Consider the following 21,089-nt stretch of genomic DNA (forward strand, 5'->3'; position numbering starts at 1 on the left):
CATTAAATTTATCTTGTTGCATGTATGATAAAGTCTTGGTGTATGTATGACATTGAATCGAGATGCATATGATAATGTCTTGGTATATGTATGACATTGAGTTGTGATGCATGTGAGAATCCTATGCCAAGTATGACTTGTTTGATGTCACGCCATATGCCATGTTAATTTGAGATCAAAATAATGGTAAATGTGGATAATGATAAGTGAGGAAGTGGTTGTGGTGGAGGATGAGGCCGTAATGTATAGAGTTGCATTGCCAGATTCCCCGGGAGTGTCGGGATGCCCGGTGGTATACGGTACGTAATTCCAGGGGAGGCCTGGTGGTATGTCGGTACATAATTCTGGAAGCCTTGTCGGAGGTTTTTGCCCGAAAGGAATGCCTCGTGATGCCAGGATTGGGATGCGGGATGCCCGGCCAGGGAGTGTAAATGCCGGAAGCCCTGTCGGAGGTCTTTGCCCGAAGGGAATACCTCGTGATGCTAGTTGGGATGCGAGATGCCCGGAATGTGGGGGGCCGGATGCCCGGTGGCACAGGAGGATGAATGCCGGAAGCCTCGGAGGTCTTTGCCCGAGGGGATGATGAAATGATGATTTGAGGAATGGGTGATGTGGTGATCAAATTGAAAGCTAAAAGTGGAAATTAAATCATGGCATGATATGCATGATGATGATGATGATGATGATGATGATGATGATGATATGTGATGAGAAATAATGATGATCACCCATGGCATGACATGCACGATATGCATGATGATGATGATATATGATATGCATGATGATATGCATGATGATGATGATGATGATGATGATGATATGTGATGTGAAATAATGATGATCACCCATGATATGATATGCATGATGATATGCATGATGATGATGATGATGATGACATGTGATGTGAAATAACGATGATCACTTATGATATGGTATGCATGATAATATGCATGGTAATGATAATGATGATGATATATGATATGGCTCGATGACATGTGTAATGATGACATGTATGATGAAATGATATTATGATGATGATGACATGTATGTTACGATGATGATACACATGAATGTGTTATGTATTGGTATGATGATGCATGTTAGTATGCGCATGGCTTCAAGGTAAGTAATGCCTGCAATGCATGTATGATTGCATGATGCATTGAGTTGTTATTGGATTTCCCTATCTGCTGAGTGGTTGTACTCACCCCTTTTAGGGACCAACATTTCAGATTAGTAGATGGTTTGAGCGGTTGGATATGACCGCGAGGAGAAGGATAGCAAAGGAGGGAACCTTTGGACGCCGACACTGGTTGATGGACCTTAAGCATACGATTGTGGGAGGAGATGTCGGTCATCTTTTGAAGTATAGCCGAGTATAGAAACATTGGCATTTCGATGTACTGACTAAAGATGTTCATCTGTTTTATGTAAATAAACGTGTTCGGTTTTAACTTATATAAGATATTTAGTAGGTGTGCATCGTTTTCTGAATGTAGGGAAGGGAGTTTGTTAGATGTGCTTCTGTATGTGAATTGCGCAAGGGACCTATAAAAAAAAAAAATAGCGTAAACCCCCTATGTTGTATGGACCATTGCAATTGAAATGGTATCGAGTGACATGTTATTAGGAAAGTAAATGGTAAGCAAACCGTGGCGACCCAAATCGGATTGGGGGCCGTCGAGGGGTGTCACAGTGTGACACCCCGAACCCTTCGTAGGTCGCCACCGCGCCAATGTTACACCTTATTACCTTTCTCCTTAGAAGAAGCGTCGTAATTCATAGACACATTTAAAAAAAAAAAAAAAAAAAACGGTCCCAAATACGACTCATTAGCGGAAGCAAATTAAAACATCACCATCTCTTCCCCTACCAACCATGATACAAATACACAACACTAATTATCATGATTTTATAGACAAGCCACGACACTTTATTTACATATATTTTCAAGATGGGACTTCTTTTGGGTCGATACATCAAAAAGGAAAAGCCAGGACTCAGCCACGTCCGGCCTAAAACCCCAAAAAGAACCCTCGACCCTCTACATCTCACATGCACAACCCCCATCATCAGTGTCGGCTAACTATCCAAAAAGATCCAGCTCCTACTCGTCACACATGGGCCTCACACCCAATCCGGTACACCAGGCGGTGGCGGTGGCGGTGGCAACATCCCTCTCATCACCCCGTCGCGACGAATGTAGACGGAGACGAATACTGGACAATCGGGCCCCCAGCTAGGCCTATGTCGTACGTGACAAAACAGCGCACTCGTATATACGTCAATCCAGGCACAAAAGGACAGCCGAACTCCTCGCACTCAACCTCGACATCGGATGGTAGACCGTAAAATACACCCCGCGTGACGGCAGGGAGCGGCATGCTGCTAATCTAAAATGTTGGTCCCCAAAAGGGGTGAGTACAACCACTCAGCAGGTAAATGAATCCAACAACCACTCAATGCATCATGCAAATTATACATGCATTGCAGGCGTTACTTACCTTGAAGCCATGCGCATACTATCATGCATCATTATCATAATCATATACATGTCATCATCATCATCACATCATCACATCACACGTGTCATCATCATCATGGCATCATCATATCACACATGTCATCATCATCATGGCATCATCATATCACACATGTCATCATCATCATGGCATCATCATATCACACATGTCATCATGCCTTATCATATATCATCATCATCATCATCATCATCATCATGCATATCATCATGCCATATCATATATCATCATCATCATGCATATCACCATGCCATATCATATATCATCATCATCATCATCAAGCATATCATCATGCCATGTCATATATCATCATCATCATGCCATATCATATATCATCATCATCATCATCAAGCATATCATTATGCCATGGTTTAATTTCCAATTTTAACTTTCAATTTGATCACCACCTCATCCTTCCTCGGATCATCAATTTCATCTCATATTATACACTCGCATCCCATTCGAGAAAAACCTTCGACATTCAGCCATTCCAGGCCACCGGGCATCTAGCCCCCCACATTCCGGGCATATCGCATCCCAACTAGCATCACGAGGTATTCCCCTCGGGCAAAGACCTCCGACAGGGCTTCCGGCATATACACTCTCTGGCCGGGCATCCCGCACCCCAATCCTGGCATCGCGAGGCATTCCCTTCGGGCAAAGACCTCCGACAGGGCTTCCGGCCCCCCACATTCCGGGCATCCTGAATCTCCCAGGGTCATCCGGCCTTGTATCTCAATACAATCCGGGCATCGTCCTCCACCACAACCACCTCCTCATTTATTATTATCCATGTTTACCAATTTCAGTCTTAATTTAGCATCGCATATGACGTGACATCAAACAAGTCATACTTGACATGGAATTCATACATGTATGTCAATTCAATGTCATGCATACATCGAGACCTCATCATACATGCTGCATGGTATAATTATTTATGAAATAAATTTAATGGAATTTATGGCCAATAAAATAATCCATTTTTCATGCCCCTTTTTTCATTTATTTAAATTCAAGCTTTTGATATTTTCCAAAAATTTTAAATTTAACATCTATAAATTATAAAAATTAAGGCAAGTGATAAACAAGACAATATAATAATAATTTCATGCAAAATACATGGCCAAATAGAATTTCACACAATTTCACAATTCTCACAAAATGGCATGTCATTTTCGGGTGAAATCAGAATGCACGGTTTTTGAAGAAATTTGATTAAAATATCCATACAACCTCCAAAAATTACGAAATTTTACGGAGTTACAGCCAAGAAATTTTCGTACATCTTTCATGCAGACTTCCAAGTCAGATTCTTTTTAGATAAATTTCTACAGTCTCTCGAAGCTTCTGGATCCATTACCGAATCGTCCAGTACATGCTTCTCCGAAATACTGGGTTTTCACCTACCTACTCTTCTTATTTTCCTCTGAAATTTAGATATGTTCTACATCAAGATATTCTCTACAAGTTTTGTGAAGAGATCCAAGTGAAATATCCAGAGTATAGTCGACATTTAGGTCTATGAAGTCTCGGGTGTCCCGTAATACATATCCAGAATTACCGTCTTCAAGATCTAGTCGATTTACTAGGCTATACTTGTTCATTTCACTTAAAATTTGAGTATGTTGTAGTTTAAGATGTCCCCTACAACTTTCATACAGCAATTGAAGAAATATTCTTAGCACAAATCAACATGCAACCACAAATCCAACAAGAGGTCAGTAAAATCGTTCAAGATCTGAGGTCTCCGTAGGAGGAGAGTTTAGCCCCTCAAATATCCATCCTTTTCCACCAAATTTGAGTATGTTGTAGTTCAAGATGTTAGTTACAACTTTAATGAAGAAATTGAAGCCAAAATCTGACTCCAAATATGCATGCAAGCTCACACAACATTCTGACTCAAACTGTTCAAGCGAAAACAGCCATACCACCCAAGAACAATCCATCCATACTTCGGTTTTCCTCATCTAATCACCCAAACTCGACACTATATCAACCATACATGTAACAAACACACATGCAAGAGCAGCTAGAGGACTCCCACTTGCCTCCAGACTACACGAACGGCGGCACACGGCGGCGAACACGGCGGACGGACGGCGAGGGACGGCGACTCCCTCCTCGGCTTCTCCTCTCTCTCGGCCGCTTTCCCTCTCTCTCGCACAATCTCTCTCTCTCTTTGGGCGAATGGCTAACCGGCCATTCTCTCTCCTCTCTTCCCTTTTTATCTCCCCTAAACCTCATCATTAGTAATGATTAGGTTGCCTCACCAATGGCCAATGCATGCCACCCTTCTTGCCACTTGTCAAAGTTCATGCATAATGGGCTTGGGCTTTTGGGGTTGGGCCGGCCACTCTTGGGCCTCCTCTTGGGCTGGTCGACAGCCCCCTTTGTGGGCCTAATTGGGCCGACTAGCTTGGCCCATCAAGGCTTCAGCCAATGGGCCTAAGGCCCTACCTAAAAATTAACTTTTCCCCTTTTTTTTTAATCTCTTCCATAAATTTTTAAATTTTAATTTCCACATGGCCAAAGTCTTGTGACATTTTTATTTAATTCATAAGGTGCATGGCCAAGCATAGATTGTCATCATTAATCTATCAAATTTAAAATTTCATAAACACAAACACAAATCACCTAATCTTAAAAAGAGACTAATGGCTAAAGCATAAACCATAGGTAATTTCATTACCTAATTAGAGGCTTTAACACACCTTATAGCTTGACTTTGAATTTTGGGATGCCACAAGGAAATTGCCATGCAATTAATCACTTGGAAAATAAAAAATTAGAAATTTGTTTTCAATTTATGTTTTGGCTCTTCCTAGTTCATGTTTAGGAAATTTCGTCCATACTGGGGCATCCCATATCTTTGTTTTCCTAGTCCATTTTTAGGAAATCCTCTTCATATGTGGGTTTTTCTTGATTAAAAATAGATTGTCGTCATGGACTAGCTCTCTATTTACACCTCATGCTTCCATGTTCCCACTTTCCTTAGGTGATTATGAAGCGATCTCGCTCACCCATCTGTACATGGCCGAGAGCTAAAATGGCGGATCAAAACAAGGTGCTGGACCGTATCATCGACAATATGAACAAGCGAATTGCATACCTCCAAAGTCAAGTCGATGAATTGTCTGCTACTGTGGCTTTTCTCATCAAGCAAAAGGGCTATGATGACATAGGTACTCTATCTTCAGTGAGAATTTGCGACTCGAAAAAGAGAGACAAGAGAACTTTTGAATCATCTCATTTTCCCGAGGTAGCTGAATTTGATGCCACCATGAAGAGATTAGTGACATATCTAGAAGGAAGAATCTCTGACTTGGAGGATTCACATCACAAGATCTAGGAGGGTGAAGAATCTCAAGCACACATAATTCATGGTCTTAAGTAGATCGCTTTCCTTATTTAATTAGGGGCATGTTCAATTGCACCTTCCCCTGCGTGGGAATTTTTATCGCTTCTCAAGGATTGGTTTCAATTTCTTCTGTTTTGCTTTAATGCTTGAATATCACTTTTTTCATTCCAATAAATGTAATTTGATTGATGAATATCAATAAAATTACAAGTTTTGTTTTGAGGACATGATGGGGTACTCCAAACCAGTCCAATGACGATATCCAACCATGAAAGAAACTATTATCCAAGGAGAAATCCTGAGGGCTGGACTTTTTCATGCTTCCTCCCAAAAACTTTTTTCGAAAACAAAAGCATTTCATTGTTAAAAAAAAGAAAAAAAAAGAAAAAACATTTTCCCAAAGCTTGTAGCATTAAACTGTTTGTTTGTCTGACTCATTTGCTTCTTGTCTCAGTGCATAATTCTATAACTTGTTATGACAAGGGACATCTGAGAATAGCGTATCAAGTTTCAATGATCATAAACTTGACTTGTGATCAACAGGTTTAAAGCGCACTTGCGATGAAAAAAGATTTGGGGCAAGTAAAAGAGAACCATCATTCTCCGGTGGAAGATCCTGGGGGCAAGTTTGCTCCAAATTACAGCCTATATGTGGTAAGGAAGGTACTTAAAAGAGGCGCCATCCTAGCAGAAATGGATGGTCGTGAGTTTTCAAACTCTCATGTCATGTTTTGAGTTGCAAGCATTTCTATGATTAGTAAACTGCATCAATGAATTGAATTGTTCAAATTTGTTCCTTGAAGAATTGAGTGAGATGGATTGAATGTATGAAATGTGATACTTTGGAATGATGAAAGGCAAACCAAATTCCATACGCTGACCTCCAGTGAGTTGTGTGGAAAAATTCCATGTCCATGAGGAAAAGGGTAATCTCGCAAAGGGTACGTCAACTGAGGTGATGAGAGGCAGTTTCTTCTACTACCCGAAACACTACAGGTAAATCCATTGTTTAGCCCTTTGAGTCCACACATATGAAGAGCTTTTTAAATTATCCCTGTCAAGGATCGTCCCATATTAAGACAAGATTTGAAATTAATGATAGGAATTTTCTTACTCACACTTGCATCAATCTTCGAGTATTGCTTTTACAGTGTGACTTGTACGATAATTTAAAGTGCCTTAGGATGACAAAGAGCAGTTCTTTCTCTATTCTATACACTTTATCCATTGCATAGCCCCCTTGAACCTATGAATTCATTTCACATTAAACCCAGTTGGTGATCATCCCTCACACTGGGGCAAGTAAAGAAAAATCAAACCACTCAAGTAGCATGATTTACAATGCTGATAAAAATGGAGACTTTGTAAAAAACAAAAAGTGCAAAAAATGGGTTAAGAAAAAGCGGTGTGCTTGGTAAAAACAAGGCCAATGCCCAAAGAAAAAAAATTAAACACTTGATGAAGTGAGTCGTATCCCCAACAAGGTGGTACCCAAAAAAAAAAAACTCAGATGTTGAGATGTTGCAATCAGTGGAGTTGTGATGTGAAGAAAATCTTCGATGATGGGGAGGAAAATTGTTGGAAATGTCAAGATGATCACCAACTTTGACCCACTAAACACTTTTTGAACCAAATGATCCTTTCGTTTCTCAACCCATGAACCCAACCTACGTTACGTCCCTTACAAAGTCTCTTCATATTAGGGCATTTGAATTAACGTAGAAGTTCATATGTTTGAAAGCATCGCTTGAAGAAGTGCGAGTAAGATAATTTCTGCTTCATTTCATATGTCTCTTGACTTGTAAACCCCAAGACAATTGCGAAATGTCATTTTTCAATAGCCTCGGCTCAAAGAGTCTCCTTTGTTAAGCCATTGATCAAGCCTATATTACGGTCCCTGTTAAAGATTTCTCAAATTGGTAAGGTCGTACCACTTGCGAGATTGCTCGAACCCTTGTTTGGCATGATAATGGAAATATAGAGTGATTGTCAAAAATCCTACATCAAAGGTTAGGATAAAACAACCCATTTTAATGAGGATGAGTGAAAAGTCCTTTCAGACCAAGAGTGTGACACCCCGAAGCGCCCAAGGTCACCACATCTCACCAAAGAAGTACCTTAGTTCCTAATGCATTTTTTTTTTAAATGGTCCGAGCGCATCTTATTCGTGGAAGCATAATCGAGTCTTACTAATCCCCCCCTTCAACAACCATGATATAATGGCACACCACTAAACATCATAAGAAAAGATAAAGCCAAGACACTTTTATTTACATATTTTCATGATAGATTTTCTTGGGTCGGTACATCAAAAGAAAGGCCAAGACTTTTAGCTACACTCGGCCATAACCCCAAAAAGAAACACTCGACCCAATATGTCTATCGTGTAAGATCCCCCATCATCTAGTGTCGGCTACTTTCCAAAAAATTGCAGCTCCTACTTCTCACGCACAGGCCTTCTCACCCATCCCGGTGCATCAGGCGGTGGTGGCGGCAACATCCCTCGCATTGCCTCATCTCGTCAAACGTGAACCGATATGAACTCCTGAATGACGGGGCCCTCAGCTAGGCCTACATCATACATCACTATCGCACGAACCCGAATAAGCGTAAGACCAGGGATGGTGGGACAGTCGATCTCCACGCACTCGACCTCCACATCCGAAGGAATGCCGTAAAAGATGCCCCGCATGACAGAAGGGAGCGGCATCTCTCTAATATGAAATGTTGGTCCCCGAATGGGTGAGTACAACCACTCAGCAAGTAAAGGACCAATAAACCACTCAATGCATCATGCCCCACAATCATCACAATCATAACATCACATGTCATTAAAGCATCCATGCACAATTTACCTTGATATCATGCACATGTCATCATACCTCATGTACATACATCATTATATAGTCATCACCATCATGTCATACTCTTACCATCATCATTACCATGCATCCATGCACTCATCATCATCATATCACATGTATCATCATGCCATAGGTGCACATACATCCATGCACTTACCATCATCATATCACATGTACCATTATCATTACCATGCATCCATGCACATATCATCATCATGTCATGCATATACCATCATGCATAATTCAATTTCAATTTCTCAATTTCATCCTTCCATTTTGGACCACCACATTTCTCTTTCCCGGGACCAATGTTTGCATCCCACATTCATCACTCGCACCCCACCTAGCATCGCAAGAACCATCCAGCACAATACTTGCCGGGCATCCGGCACAATACCTACCAGACATCTCGTACCCCAACTGGCATCACGAGGCATCCCCCGGCTCAATACCAGCCAGGCTTCCGGCTCCCCCACTCTCCGGGCATCTCGAAACTCCCGAGGACCCTCCGGCATCCGGCCATTCCAGGCCACCGAGCAACCGGCCGTACCCTTCTAGCCAAGCATCCTGACACTCCCGGGGCATTGTCGGCTCACACCTCCGACGACATTCTCACTTATCTCAATTCACATCTTCAATTATAATTCAATTTTAACATGGCATGTGATGTGATGGCAAATCAAGATCATTTTCATCCTTTGATTCATATATGCATTTCCAATCATCATCATACATGCAGCAAGACACAATCATTCATAACAATACAATCCATGGAGCCCATACAATTTAAAATAGTCCACATACCATGCCTTTTTAGAGTTTATTAAATTCCAGCTTGTACCATTTTAGAAAACTTTTAAATTAAAAATCCATATGATTCTCAAAAATCATAAAATCAGAACATGTGATGGATAAGACAATAAGATAACAATTTCACGAAAAACACATGTCCAAAAGAGTTTCACACAAGAACATATAATTCACACAAATACAGCATGTAATTTCGGATAGAAACAGATTGCACAGTTTTTTAAATAATTCGATTAAAATACCCTAATGACCTCCGAAAATTATGAAATTTTACCAGGTTATAGTTAAGACCCTAAAGTAGTTTTTTCATGAAGAAATCTAGGCCAGATTCGTTCTAGATAATTTTCCATAGGCGTCCGAAGCTCCTGATTCTAGCACCGAAACGTCCAGTATACCTATCTCCGAAATATCGAGTTTTTACCTACTTATCCTTCTTCGTTTCCGCTGGAATTTTGATATTTTTTACTTCAAGAGGTCCCCTACAACTTTCATTAAGGGATCTAGGTGATATTTCCAAAGAATAGTCACCATATGGGTCCAAGAAGTCCCGGGTGTCCAGTACCATGTTTCCAGATTTACCGTCTTCAAGAGTAAGTCGATTCACTAGGCTACACTTGCTCATTTTACCTCAAATTTGGGTATGTTAGTATTTAGGATGTTCTCTATAAGTCTAATGAAGAAGTAGAAGTGAGATTCTCGGTAAAAAGAAACATGCAACCCACAAAACTACCAAAAGGTCAGCGAAGCGGTTCCAGATCTAGTGTCTTCGTAGAAGGAGAGTTTCACCCATTAAATCTCAGACATTTTGTCTCAAATTTTAGTATGTTATACGTTGAGATGTTTTCTACAACGTTCATGAAGGAATCGAAGTCAAAATCCAACTCGAAACATGCATGCAAGTTTCCACAAGTTTCTGAGTCAGGCGGTATACACGCAAACAGCAAGCTATTTCAAGAACAACACACTCTAGCTTCGGTTTTGCCTACCCTAAACATTCTGAGATCTACCACCAAGCAATCACACATGCAAGACACACATGCACGAGCAGAATACGGATCCCACTTGCCTCTAAGATCAAGCGGACAATGGCACACGGACGGCAAACTGGCGACGGACGGACGGCGTGCGGGCGGACGAACGGCGAGCTCCTTCCTCTCTCGGCTCCTCTCTTTCTCTCGCAACTCACTCTCTCTCTCTCTCTCTCTCTCACTTGGACGGCAGCTCGCAACCGGCCACTCTCTCTCCCCCTTTTATTTCCCCTAAGCCACAATCATTAGTAATGATTAGTAGCCACCCTTGATAGCCAATGCATGGAGCCTTCCTCTTGCCACATGGCAAGACACATGCAAGATGGGCTTGGGCTTGGGCTTGGAAGAAATGGGCCGGCCACTCTTCCCCTCCTTGGTTGACAGCAGCCTCCCCATGGGCTTCATGGGCCGGCCATTTGGCCCACCAAAATCCATACTCTTGGGCCTAAGGCCCAAACCTAATTAAACCCTAAATTTTTTTCCTTTAAACACTTTTAATTCTTTCTTTTGTAGGTTTCAAGTTTTTAATTTCACATGGCCAAAATCTTGTAACATTTTATCTATAGGAATTTAGCCTATGAGGTGCATAGCCAAGAATAGATTATTCTCATTAATTTATCCCATACTGCTAATTTAAAAAATTCATGAACACAAGTATATATCACTTAGTCTTAAGAGAAAACTAATGGCTAAAACATATACCATAGGTAATTCCATTACCTAATTATGGGCTTTAATACACCTTAGAGCTTGTCTTGAATTTTTGGGATGCCACAAAGAGGTCCCCCATTTGGCACATCCATGACATTCATGTGTTCAGATTGGAACATTCTTTTTGAAATCCCTTCCAATGGAAATTAGGTGATGCAAGTTTGATATAAATCATTGTGCATGAACCTCCCTTAAATTAATGCATGCTTGTGATAACAAATGCATATTGCTTCTCCTATGACCATGTTTTGTAGAAGACATCTCCCCCAAGAACAGAGATGATACCAGGTAAGTATATCTCTATCCATACCTTAAATACTTGTCATTGTGCATGTATTCCCTTTTGAAAACACCGACACTCGATCGAGCTGTCCCCCAAATATTTTTCTCCAGATTCAGTCTGATTAAGGCGACCAAAGAAAGGTTCGGGTCCTAGCCAATCAAAACCTCAGTTTAGATGACCATAGAATGGTATGAGTCCTAGACAACCTTTATTACTCTAACAGGCGACCGTATAAAGGTACGGGTCATGGAAAAGCAATTACCTCAGTTCAGGCGACCGTAGAAAGGTACAGGTCCTAGAAAATGATTCCTTATTTAGGCGACCGTAGAAAGGTACGGGTCTTGGAAAGCGAATCCCCATTTAGGTGACCATAGAAAGGTATGGGTCATGGAAAAACAATTCCCCATTCAAGCGACCGTAGAAAGGTACGGGTCCTGAAAAATTAATTTTTTCGTCAAGGCGACCGTAGAAAGGTACGGGTCCTAGGAAAGTAGTCTCTTCGTTACTATTTTAGGCAACCGTAGAAAGGTACGAATCCTGAACATGTAACACCAATTATCTTGAATCACTCTACCCTCATTGAATGTAAGATATTCCAGGTAGGTTCCTTTACCATTTGCATACAAATTGCATTCCAAAATTTCAACATCTCAGTCTGGATCTGGATGTCTCAATTCTCTTTGTTGAATGTTTCACTCTGGATGTGAATGTTCTTCGACTTTCCTCGTTATACCTTAGTCTGAATCTAGGTATTTTGAGCTTCTAAAATCATGACATCTCTGTCTGGACTCGGATGCCTTGATTATTTTCATTCAAACATTTCACTATGGATATGAATGTTTTGCAATCCTTCTCGTTATACCTAGTCTGGATCTAGGTATTTCAAGTTCCAAAATTTCGACATCTCAGTTTGGATCTGGATGTCTTAATTACTTTGGTCTAGACATTTCACTCTAGATGTGAATGTTTTTTCGACCTTTCTCGTTATACCTTAGTTTCGATCAAGGTATTTCGAGTTAAAAAATCTTGACATTTCAATCTGGATCTGGATGTCTCAATTCTTTGAACATTTCACTTCGGATGTGAATGTTCTTCTCAATCTATTACCTTTTACACTCTTCAAGGAACCTGAGTGAGAGTTAGGTACTTACAGAGTAAATGGGGATTTATCATGTACCTCAAGATGCTTTACCGCACTGATTGGTAAGTAATTGCAGGTACATCATTTCCTTTCACATCATGCATTTGCATTAGCATTTCCATGCACCATATAAATTGCATTTCAAAATGGGATTAATTTTCAAAAAAAAAAAAAAAAATTCAATGCAGGTGCATAGTCAAAATTTAAGTCTCAATTTGTCTTTTAAGGCAACCTCTTTGAGCTCACCTTCAAAGAGGGGCCACCGTTGACACCTAAATTTTGATGGCCCATTTAGTCATTTATTGCATTAAAAATTAGGATTTAATTTTATCTCTAAAAATATATATATTAATTGCATAGCATATAAATTTAGGTGCATTTTATTTTAATTTGCATTTTATCTATTGGATCGATGCGGATGGGTTCAAATTAGTTGGACTAAGCCCACAAAGCGAGCGAGTTGGCCGAAGCCCATGTTTTATATTGATTGAAAATTATCTCGTAGAAATATAGAAATTTTGAAAATTTTCCGGGATATGAATCTTTGGATAGGGTATATATGTGAAAAAAATATTGCGATTTATCTTTACAAGATTTGGATTTTGAGAAAATATTTATCATAATCTTGAATTCTTATCAATAGGTGATCAATTGGTGAAAAAGTATCGCGGATGTAGATTTGAAGGGAGAATCGAAAACCTAACTCCTACCACCTATAAAAGCAACAAAGTATGAGAACCTTAGGGGGCGAGGGCTTTTCTTGGGTTTTGTCGAAGTCAAAATCCACACAAGGGGAAAAGAATGTTTGTGCTTTAGGGGGGCTTCTTTTCGATAAAAAAGAGAGCAAAAAGCAGAAGCAAAAAGTACAAGTCAGCAGAGGAGAGAGAAGACACAGTAAAAAGCTCATTTACTATGCTTCTTCTCCGTGGAATTCTCCTCACCGACGCACCACCATGCCCGCACCTCGCCATCAGGTTCACCCGGCCGCGCCACCGCACCCCTATGCCGACGCCTCCGCCTCGCCACCTCCGACGATCGTGCCCGCGCAGCCGGGCTCGCACCTTGCGCGCTCCCTCTCGCTGCGTCTGCACTACCGCTTGTCCCCAAAGCCCTACATCAACGAATCACAGCAGACCACCTCCCCGCCGGACACCGCACTGCGCCATCACCACCCTCTGCTCAGTCCCCGCACCCGCTCGGAGCCTGATCTACCACACCGAAGTGCCGATCTCGCCCCCGACTTGCTGCTGACCCGCGACGCTAGGCCCAAATCCGAGCCCCTACACGTCCGAGTGACGTCTCTGCTGTCGGCCATCTCCGCTGTGAGCCTCCTCATAGTGCGCCTGCAGTTCCTTCGCTGAACATCTCCGATTGCTTACGCCCGCACTTGCAACCTTCTCGCCCGCGACGCCGAATCCGGACGCCACCGAGCCCCAAATCGCCACACCGCTGTGCCTCCCTCTCGTCGCGCCTACACCATCACCGATCTGCCTCAGTCGTGACCACCTCGCTCGAAGCACCATGGATGCCATCGCACCGCCCCCTGCGACACTACACCAGGCCCTCTTCCGTGTAGACGCGAGCCGCCCCGCCGAGCCGCTCCATCCGTTGCTGCCTTTCGCCGGAGCTCCACCCGACGGCAACCCTCTGCTCGACGCCGACGAATTTGCTGCCCCCATTTTCCTTAGGTTGCTCAATTTTCTTTTATTTTTATTTTTCTTATTTTATGTTATTTTACTTTATTAGTTTTGCTATTATTGTTTAAGTTTGAATATTGTGAGGTGACTTTTAGGTTATGGATATTGTAGGCATTATCGGTAGGAGTTATCCCTAAGATTATTGTAATTATTAATTTGACCCATAAGATGTTGGGTCATTTTTTTTTAATTGTATTAATTCTTGGGGGTTTGTTGATAGTATCTTAATTGTTAAATCAATATAATTATTAATTTGATCCGTAAGACTTCAGATTAGATTTTTAATTATTTCGAACTTCTTGTCGTGACGTTTAGGATTATAGTATTCGTTAATTTGACATGTGAGATAACAGGTTATTTTTTTGATTATTTTAATTCTTTATTTGATTGGATGCCTTGATTAGTTTAAATACAATGTTTATTTGATAATTGCTTGTTTTGGAGAACCACTAAAAAAATCCAAAAAATATTTGAATTAGGATTCAATTTGTTTTGGAATATTTCTTGTTATCTTGGATATCTAGAATAGGGATTTTAGTTCGAATTTAGAAAAATATAAAAACAAAAAAAGTGTGTTCATTTAGGTTGTTAGTTTTTAATTTAAATTGCACGTTTAATTATTTGACAATTGTGAATTTCGAATTTTATAAAAATAAAAACACAAAAAAATCATCATGCATATATCATGTAGAATTAGGGCATTCTTTGTACGTCATGGCATCTTAGGATAAAATTGCATGTTTCATTTTAAATTCACTTCATTATTTAGAATAAATTGCATTTTTAGGATAAAAAGTCATATGCACGTCATATAGAATTAAGTTCATGAAATGCACGTCATTTAGTGATTGTTGTTAAGTTCATTGCTCATCATTAGACTAGGTCATTTAACAAATGTCGAGTGACATATAGCTCGCATATTAAATTGCATGTTACATGTCATTTTAGTTGAAATAATTTTGTATGTCATTGCATTGCATTGTATGTCATTAGAATTAGGTCATTTAGATTGCATTTAATTATTGCATTTCTTCATGTCATATAGTTTAGGTCATGTAGTTAAAATGAATGTTTTTATGAAAAAATTCTAACTTCAAGAAAACCCCAAAATTGTTTGCTTTGTGTGACGCAATTTATTTATTGAATGTTTGAGCATCCGTGTGGTCACTTTTTGTGTGATAGTAATTTAGGTTAAAATAAATCAGCTGCCTGCAAAAAAACATTTTTGAAAATAAAAAGAACGGTACCGAAAGGACATTAGAGAAATCTAATGTAACCAAGTCCCTATACCCTTAGTCTCTAGTTCATACGAGTAAAGTAATTCTCTCATTATTTTACTTAGGTGTCTAGTTGACCTACCATAAACCGATTAGTGGCGACTCCTAAATAAAATCCATTCGCATGTTAAGAATTTTGAACCTAAGTCGCGAATTGGTATGGGATTGGGAGAGTCCGAGTTAAGTTTAGGCTTAACAATCCATTAGCCAAACCTTAGGTGGTTCACACCCGAAAAATTGGGTTGCGATAGTCGTAAAGTTAGTTCTATTTTAATAATTCAAAACGTTAAGATGCTCTTGTCCGGTTACTATAACACAATCTATCTTGATATTTTGATACCTTTATGATGATAAAGACGATAGAGACGTAAAGTGTGATAAAATTTTGACAAATTGATTGAAATCGAAGACATACATTAGTCCATGAAAATAGAATGTGAACGTCACGTTGAATGTGAACATCGCGTTGAGGGTGTCTAGCTCCCGTTGACTATCGGCTAATCCTTCACTTGATGTGAAAGCTTTCCCATCCCATGCAAATTAGGTAACTAATGGAGTACATACAAGTCTGTGCTACTCGGCGACCTTAAAAACAATGTCAAATGCAGCGACCAGTCCTTCACCGGATGTGGAAGTGGTTTTGTCCTACACATACCGAGCAATCAATAGAGCGCATAGATCCGTGCTTCCAAGGACGACCCCAAAAAGGTACACGAATATGATAGAAAAACCCAAAAACTTAGCAAGCTTCTCACTAAAGCACCCATTTGGGGTTTTGATTTTCCTTTTTCGGTCATAAGGGTTTTGAATTTGATAGTTCCTCTTTTAGACTACAATAACATTTTTAAAATGGACTATGTAGCCTTTTTATTTTTTATTTTACCAGAATGTACTCTTATTTTAATCGCTAACTGAAATCAGGGAAGCAGTGTCCCCATCTTCTGAAGCAATTGCAATTACATTGACCCATAAAATGTGCATCAGACTTTTTCGAGACGAAATTCGCAAGGATTTTATTGAGGGGGACATGACTTTGAAGTTAGGTATGGAAATAGGAACATAACGCGTGGGGGAGGTAGGAAAGATTGCCATAGACAAAAGCCGAAAAGCTAATTTAAAGTTCTTCTGAAGTATTTAAACGCATGCTATGTATTGAATTTTCCAATTAGGTCTTATGCGACGTGTAAAGGTTTCCCCTTGCACTTAAAGTTCTCCTTGCGTGGCGTCACCGCTGATCTTAGCGATGACAGCGACCCTAGGGAGATTCTTGAACATTGAATACGTGGAGAACATGAGGGCATCGGATGGACAAGATGATAATCGATTTTGGACTATATATGATTTAACAAGCTGTGGTTCCATAACTTGGGCAAGCCTTTAGATTTCTTTGATCTAATTATATTATCCTCCTTAATGGTTGGCTTCTTTAGGCAATCTAATTCAAGTCTTACAAGGTGAATGACTAATTTAAAGGCCATCCTTATTGAATCATTGTCAACTTTCTATGCCTTTTTCAATATTCTATAATTCTCTTCGAAGTCAGTCTTAATCTCTGAAAGTTGAAGGAGATTTTTAATAGGAATCGTGTTGATCGCAGATTTGCTTCTTTCTCTAACCATTTTTCGAAGAAGAAAATCAATTTCGAGTTTCAGTACCCAAACTAGAACTACTCTCATTTGGTGTTTCGACCCGAAACATTGATATTATCTGCCCGATCAAAAGAAAATAAATTTGAATGGTTCGAATTTTTCCTTTTTATTTGTCCCTATCTGCCGCCGCAAGCCACAAGGCACGGCCTCAAACTGTCGGCACCATCGACTCAAAAGAACTCCCGCGAATCAAGCTCACGTGACCAACGCGGGGACTCCTTTCGGCTCCAATCGGCCCTCTCGGGACAGTTTCTTTCCAAGGATGGTCCAAAGAAAACAACAAAGATCAGCATCTAATTAAGGCTCCTGTACCCTTTTCCCTTGTCTGGAGGCTACCCTTATTAAGGTCACTTTCGCAGCTGAGATGGGCAGTGACGTCACATTTTAAACCTATTTACAAGTTAAATAACGCGAAACACATTTTCATTTAATACGAGGATGCTACCATTGATTAGAGTGGTTTAAAAAGCCCAACCTAAAATATTAGAGTAATAGGTGGAGGGAAACTAAGTGTATATGAGATATTTCCACACTAAATTAGGAGTGACACATGTTTCTAATATCATGCTTGAAAATCCAACAAAAAAAAAATTGAAACTAATAAATAGAGCAAGACCGAATGCATTTGAAAAGTATATACACTGCATTATCTAGCGATGTATGATATTTCAACATTAAATTAGGAGTGACATGTGATTTTAATTAACAGTTGTGGACGCACACACAAAATGGTCGAAACCTGGCTCCGATATCATATTTGAAAGTTTAGTCTAAAAAATTTAAATGATAATTAAACAGAAAAAATGTACAAAAATATATAAATGTAATCATCTAGTGACGATAGATATTTTCAATGAGCGTTATGTCAATTTTTTAAAACTTGATCTTAATGATTTGTGCAGCTTGTAGCTTGTAGGATGTTCAAGTTCTTTCGTCTATTTTAAAGCCAATGTTGCAATGGGAAATGAAGAGAAGCACACCTCGCATGATGCACAGTATATTTACGTACGAAAACAAACATATAATAATATGCACTATTAATTAATAAATTTAACTATTCTAGCCAACGAAATGGAAATATTCCCCTGGCGGAATGTGTGTACAGCGAATAAACCGGGGGAGCGATTCAAGGGTTTCGTGTGTATGCGGCGCGTGAAAAAAGAAACGGACGCAGTTTTCAACTTACATGCTGTCGGTGCAAATATCAATTATCAAAGCAGTATTATTTGCGACATACGCATTTCCATCAGAAATATAAATACATCACTGCATTTATGATTATATATGGCGATTACAAATCAACTTTGCGAAAGCAAAAGTTACAACAGCAACTTTTGACTCGAATCCTTAAAGAGAGAAGCATATCAATTGGTTTCACTCACGTTGATATATCAGCTTGAAAAGTCTGATATGAGATTTTCTTCTGGCTCTCAATTCTCAACACAAACAAGAGTGCCGGTTGCAAACATACCCCCTCAATCGCCTCGTGTTGAAATTGATCCACTTGATATGAGTCGGTCGCTCAGAGATTGTAAACTCAAGTCTCGTTATCTCATCACCCATATATGTAAAGAACAAATAGTATCTTACTACATTCTAAAGGTCATGCAATCTTTCATACTGGTTGCTCAGCCAAATTCATTTCCCACAAATAAAATTTGATTTTCTTTGGAGTAGAGTTAATCTAGGAATGCTAAACATTTACGAAAATCCATTCACACAAACTTGCGGGGATTCGACCTCAATATAAAAAAATAAAAAATAACTTGCGGGGTGGTAAATCATTCCTTGTTTTTGCATTTTAAGATGACTTGATTGGTTAAGATATAAAATATATTCTACACCATACTCTAATAGTTTAAACTTTTAGAGAAAATGGTATATAATGTTAAGTTCATCCATTAATAGAACACAATGTTACCCATCGGATCATTAATTATCATAAGGACTGGGAAAAATCAGTTACAAATATCGATTTAAGAAAATTGGGGTAGACTTCATATCATGCTTTTTTTTTTCTTTTAAGTGAACTAGACTTTTTATTGTAATGTGCAAATGACATGGATTGAGAAATACAGGAATGGTCGAGGAGATTCTTTATCCACAATTCATTGCATCCGCTTGATAAATTCACTTTATAAATCAATCTTAGCATTTTCCTACGAGTTCTATCTTGCACCAAAATATTTTGTATATGCTGTGTTTCTAAGTTTAATCTTCTAAAATATTTGCATGCATGCAAAGACAAGTTAACGAAAGCACTGAAATCTTCTATTATTCCTTAGCGGTGATATTCATTGTCTTCTGCGACGCAAACGAGGGTCGCCATAGATCAATCACGAGCGAGAGGCAAAGCCAAATTGTCAAACTTTGCAACTCGTTTTGGCCCCATCAATCAAAGCATTCACAAGCAAAATCTTGACTCTCACACTCTCTAAGTCCAAATTTCAAAGACCAATCAGTCCAAACCAAGAATGACATGTGGGCTGACATCATTGGCGCAAAAAGTTCTATAAATACAACCCAATCTCCCACCACTTCACTTCACTTCACTCTTCACTGCCCAAAGCTAGCTAAGAGAGAACCATGTCTCTCAAGTATTTACTAGTGTTATTCCTAGGCCTGGTGCTCCTCACCACCACCATTGCGGAGGAGCTTGACCACGGCCACCACCCATTCAAGAAGGAAAGGCCCCCAAAGGAGCACAAGCCGCCCCACAAGCACCACCCCGGCGGTGGCCGCCTCCTCTTGGAGTATGCTGAGGAAGATGGACACAAGCCGTTCCCCAAGCACAAGCCTCCACATCACCACCACCCTCACGGCCACATCCTCACTGAGGACGTAGCTGAGGAGGACCACAAGCCGTTCCCCGAACACAAGCCGCCCAAGAAGGAGGACAAGCCACCAAAGGGTAAGGGTGACAAGCCGCCGATGGAGCACAAGCCACCATTCGAGCACCACCCAGAGCCGAAGCCAAAGGGCCCTCCTTTCCACGACAAGCCACCAAAGGGTAAGGGCGAGAAGCCGCCGATGGAGCACAAACCCCCGTTTGAGCATCCCCCGGAGAAGAAGCCAAAGGGCCCTCCTTTCCCCCACAAGCCACCCCACAAGCCTCCTCACAAGCCTCCCACTGAGAAGTGAAGAAGCTGCCTTGTCTCTCTTGATGGGTTCTATGAGTCTGTCCATGAGGACTTAAATAAAGTGCTCTTTCACGTACTTTAAATTATAATCTTCAATGTTTTTTAGAGGCCAATGCAGCTCATGCCGGTGGTTTCATCTCGTATTATCGCTCTGTAATTTTCATTGGTCAGTGCTTATCTACTATGCTTGAGCTTTAAACTTTCATTTTTCCTTGCCATTATGGGAAAAGAATAGACGGGTTCCAGGGAATCGTACCTCAAGTTCTAAATATCGAGATTCCTCTAAGTAACACTTGTATATCCACACCACTCGAAAATGTGCCACTCGAAAATGTAATCACACTCGGATTAACACCCGTCTGTTCACCAATGCCCCTTGCTCTCACAAAACATTTGCTTGTTTCAAATTTTCTGAGAATCTTCTCTCTTTGGCCTTGGCAACAATACACACACGAGCACTCTGTTCCTTTATTTTTTTCGGTCAAGCTCCAACCATCACAACCACGCACGAGCACTCCCTCTCCGCCAGGGAAAAATGCTCTACATGCATTTTGTGCCAAAAAGAAGTTTTCCTCTTGTTAACTGGTC

At 40.3% G+C, this 21,089-nt stretch overlaps 1 protein-coding gene across 1 annotated transcript; it reads left to right on the top strand.

The window, feature by feature from the left end:
- The first annotated feature begins 19,947 nt into the window (after positions 1-19,947).
- On the top strand, positions 19,948-20,502 carry LOC104417228 (early nodulin-75-like). The gene has a single exon (XM_039299988.1). It carries the CDS (start codon positions 19,948-19,950, stop codon positions 20,500-20,502), a length of 555 nt encoding a protein of 184 aa, XP_039155922.1.
- Positions 20,503-21,089: the final 587 nt, after the last annotated feature.

The sequence above is a fragment of the Eucalyptus grandis genome, chromosome 8 (genome assembly GCF_016545825.1).
Source record: "Eucalyptus grandis isolate ANBG69807.140 chromosome 8, ASM1654582v1, whole genome shotgun sequence".
Classification (NCBI taxonomy): domain Eukaryota; kingdom Viridiplantae; phylum Streptophyta; class Magnoliopsida; order Myrtales; family Myrtaceae; genus Eucalyptus; species Eucalyptus grandis.

Coding starts and splice junctions, on each gene's coding strand:
- LOC104417228 (XM_039299988.1), top strand. CDS start 19,948: ATGTCTCTCAAGTATTTACTAGTGTTATTCCTAGGCCTGGTGCTCCTC.